This window comes from Glycine max, chromosome 9 (genome assembly GCF_000004515.6).
Source record: "Glycine max cultivar Williams 82 chromosome 9, Glycine_max_v4.0, whole genome shotgun sequence".
Lineage (NCBI taxonomy): Eukaryota > Viridiplantae > Streptophyta > Magnoliopsida > Fabales > Fabaceae > Glycine > Glycine max.
In genome coordinates, this window is record NC_038245.2 from 10079953 (window position 1) to 10084469 (window position 4517).

General features: G+C 33.4%; 1 protein-coding gene across 2 annotated transcripts; it reads left to right on the forward strand.

Annotated features, from left to right (window-relative positions):
• The first annotated feature begins 3409 nt into the window (after positions 1–3409).
• LOC102660267 (glycine-rich protein 23) lies at positions 3410–4295 on the forward strand. Of its 2 annotated transcripts, none has more exons than XM_041004884.1 (2): positions 3410–3952; positions 4082–4295. In XM_041004884.1, exons 1-2 carry the CDS (start codon positions 3475–3477, stop codon positions 4153–4155), a joined length of 552 nt encoding a protein of 183 aa, XP_040860818.1. In that variant the 5' UTR covers positions 3410–3474; the 3' UTR covers positions 4156–4295. The 2 variants fall into 2 exon arrangements, with proteins under 2 accessions (XP_040860818.1, XP_040860817.1); XM_041004883.1 differs by having other exon boundaries at positions 3410–3823; positions 3953–4295.
• The last annotated feature ends 222 nt before the right edge of the window (positions 4296–4517 follow it).

Below are 4517 nucleotides of genomic sequence, written 5' to 3' on the forward strand. Positions count from 1 at the left end.
TTTGCATCAAAAGATAAATTAGGGTTAGTGGCTAGGGTTTAGTTAAGGGCGCCTAGGACTAAATGTGGGGTTAGGGCGTAGAACATAGGGCTTAGGGGGTAGAGGAGTGTTTATGTTAGGGTTAGGGTTGAGCGTAGGGGTTAGTTGAGATGTTAGGGTTTAATATATATGATAATATGTAGTTAGGGTTGATCTGTACCTGTTTGTTTTGTAGGTACTGTCTATGAAAAACACCAAATGACATGCATTGAATAACTTTACTGCATCTGTGTTACACCAAAACAGATCACGTACCACAAATTCATCCTTTAATCCATGCCAATGAATATATTGATCACGTTCAAGAAGTTTCATTAGGTGTTGCATTTCAGTGTCATTTCCTCTAATGGAAGAACGATATGCACTTCTTGCATTGTATATTTGTTTGATTGTGGTGCAACTGTTGGCATTGTGCTCCTTTAGCGTTAGCAAGATGTTTCTTGGTTTCACCATCGACTTTGTCATATCAGCAATAATATTCTCCTCCTCCTTAGTCAATCGCCCAGTGTATGGATGTCCAATTAAAGACTTGGCCAATTCATGATTGTGAATCCCACAGATCAACTTCTCCATCCAACCTTCCCCTCCAATCATTGGTTTCCCACGAAGCTTGAAGGGACAACCACATTTTCTACTCCCAGTGTCTCTTCTAACAAATTCTTTCTTCCTACACTTATACTGACCGCTCCTTTCACACCTAATTAACACAAATGAACTTCTTCCTCTACTACTAGTATGTGTGTCAGACCTCATAATGACTGCAACAAATCCATTTTCATGGGCAATCGATCGAGCCCTCTGCAGAACATCATCTTAGGTACCAAAGACCTACAACACAGCCCCGACAATTTATTTTTTATACAAAACATACATTCAACCAAATGACTCAAACTAATGAACATGATTACCTGAGAAGTATTAAAAGCATCTGAACAATCAACATTTGGTTGATTCACACCACATTCTTGTTCATTTTCATAATCCATATCAACTTCTTGAGACATCGTATTATCATACGTCCATTGATCTTCGTTCATCTTAACGATAAATAAATAAATTATACATCATACACAAGTACATTCAAAATTTACAACAACATACAAATTACCATATCATCAAAACTAAAAATAGACTAAATAATAACTACATACGTATTAACAACTAATACAACTACATTCAAAATTTAAAACTAAATAATTTACTTAAACTAAATACAAATCTTGGACCTCAATAATTTCAATTTTGACTTATCATATATTAAATTTGTAATAACTAACTAATTTTAAATTTCTACAACAAATTATCCAATACGTACTACAAAAACACAATAATAATAAATTTTACGAAACATCTAATTTTAAAAAAAGTACTTCAAACAAATACAAATTTTGCACCCTAATTAACAATTAAAATATATAAAACTATAACTAACAACTAATTAAACATTTTACTACTACAACAAAATACAATTATTATACCTAATTAAACCAATTATCCACAATTTCAAAAATATGAAATACAAAAATTTAAAATATTAATAATATTTATAAATATTAATTTTTTCACAAATTTAAAACAAAAACTAAAAAAAATTAAACTAAAAAAATTATGAAAGAAGATCTTCCATAAGAAGCTTACGGAAGAAGGTCTTCCGTAAAAAGCTTACGGAAGAAGTACTTTCGTAAGCTTTTTACAGAAAAACTTCTTCTGTAAGAAGCATTTTACAATTACAGAAGAAGTTCTTCCGTAAAAGGCTTACGGAAGTACTTCTTCCGTATGTTACATCTTACGAACAAATCTACTAAAATACAAGATACCCAAAAAAGCCATAAAATGTGTACCTCTGCCGAAAGAAAAACACCACCCGGTAAGAATTTCACCTTCACTGAACCGCTAACTCTCTCAACACTTGCAAAAATACCACGAACGGCAGAAACCGGACAAAAATGAAAGAAGCAAAGCTTGAAACGTAAAATGATACACACAGTGCTGCCAATTTAAAGAAAAAAAAGGAAGGGACAAAATTGACATTTTTACAAAATGCTGAGTGCACCTAGGAATACCGTTGCCCTTTTAGGGTCCCATTAAGATTGATCGTGTTAGGCGTTGGAAAAATGACTATTAAGAGAGTCATTAGCAGATTTTAACGCTAACAAATAGTTATGAATGATGAAGATTAACAATATCCTTATAAATGCATAATGATGATTGTATCACAGCATGTTTCGAAATTTAATATAAAGAAAAATAATCTTTATATATATATATATATATATATATATATATGCTTTTATTATTTTTTACTACAAATAAAAATCTTGATAAGTTAAAGTGAATGTAAATCAACAATCTCTTTAAAGAGATTTTGTGTCACTAGACTGCGTAATTTGATAATTGATAATATTAGATATATTACTCATGTCATATATGTTTCCTATTGGCGTAATCTTAATTACTTAATATCCCAGAAACTTATTACTTTACATGATACTTAATAAACATGTTATGAAGTGATAAAATTTTCTGCACGTGTCTTTTTCTTAATACCTAAATATGTATGAAACAACTTCTACATCTACTGGGGTGGAAAATAAAATATAAAGCCCACCAACGTAATTGTTTCTAAAATAAACTAATCACACTCTGGGAGTTGTTGTTATAAACTTTTAATAGTGATCATGACTAAGTAGTTTACAGTAAATCTTAGTTAATATTAAATGGAGGAGGTAATTATTGAACTAATGGGTCAAGATGAAAAGATAGGGCCAATAATTCATTTTAAAGTTAGCACTAACATATAAAACAAGTTTCTTAAGAAGGTTAAGTTGGACAACCTTTTACTATTTTCCTTGTTTTTAATCTTTCGTTAGTAGCAATAAGATTCTTGGAAATTTAGTTAATTAGGAGATATACACGATACGCACACAATTTTGAATTTATTTTTTCTTATTATGTGTAAATTTTATAGCAGTCTTAAAAGATAAAAATTAAAATTCATATAATTTGACAAATGATATACATATGTAAATTTTATTAATTCATTCAGCAATAATATTTTTTTAAAATCAGTTGCATTCTTGGAGTTTTAGGTAATTAGCAAATATAGAAGTGGCTCCATGTGCACCCATATTCTTAAGTGTCAAACATTGAAAGGTAAAAAAAATATGAAAATCTCCTTGTGAGTTTTTCAAATTAAAAAGTTGGTAAAATAGGAACGTACAGTTAAGTTTGAATTTTGTGATCTAGTGTTGGATACCAGCAGCACCAATCAACATGGGTAGGCATACTGCAGGGAAAGAGAGATCTCAACTACTTATATTAGCTTTTTGCACTACTACTATAAATACTACTCCTTGTTAGGTTTTAAATTTCAAGTAAAACAAACATATCTATCTATTTAATTAGCTTTATTTGATTTGGGTGGTTGTAGAAATTATGGGGAAAATACATGGTGGTGTGTTGCTTCTTCTATTGGTGATCATAGGAGTGGCAGATTGCCGAAAAGTGAAAGAAGTATTTGTTGACATTGAAGAAGGTGATGATCATGGAGGTGCTAGTATTGGATTTAGTGGAGTTTTTGAGGAATGTGGAGGAGGAGGAAGTAATGGAGGCAGCACCACTTGCCATAGCCAAGGTGGTGGTGGTGGTGGTGTCGAAGGGGGTGCTGGTCATGTTGGAGGCAACAAAACAATCATTGGTTTTGGAGGAGAAGTTGTTTTTGGTGGAGGAAATGGTGGTGGCATTGGGGGAGGAGTTGAAGGTGGAGCAGCTATAGGGCATGGAGGTGCTGATGGAGTTGGAGGTGGTGCTGCTTTAGGGTTTGGAGGTGCTGATGGAGTTGGAGGTGGTGCTGCTTTAGGGCATGGAGGTGCTGGTCATGGAGTTGGAGGTGGTGCTGCTTTAGGGCATGGAGGTGCTGATGGAGTTGGAGGTGGTGCTGCTTTAGGGTTTGGAGGTGCTGATGGAGTTGGAGGTGGTGCTGCTTTAGGGCATGGAGGTGCTGGTCATGGAGTTGGAGGTGGTGCTGCTTTAGGGCATGGAGGTGCTGGTGGAGTTGGAGGTGCTGCTGCTTTAGGGTTTGGAGGTGCTGCTGCTGGCTTTGGAGGTCATCCATAAGTGCAGCAACCATATACTATAAGATAAAATAAATAAAAAAGAATGAGTTCTGGATGCTAGCTCGTTCTCATAATCTCATGGATGCAAATGAGTTATTAATGTATAATAATATTAAATACATATAAATCCGAGTTTTATTATGATCTTATGCTTATTATTTTTGTTTTTCCTACTATCTAGCTACTCTTAGCTCACACTGCTAGTTTTGATTTACTCTACATCAACATGAACCGCGACAGCCACAATTAGCAGTACAAACGGCGAATCTAGAAAATTCTTTTAGTGGAAGCACAAAAATGTATATGATATTTTTACAAACAAAAATATTTTAAATATTTATAAAATACACAATTTCATGATAA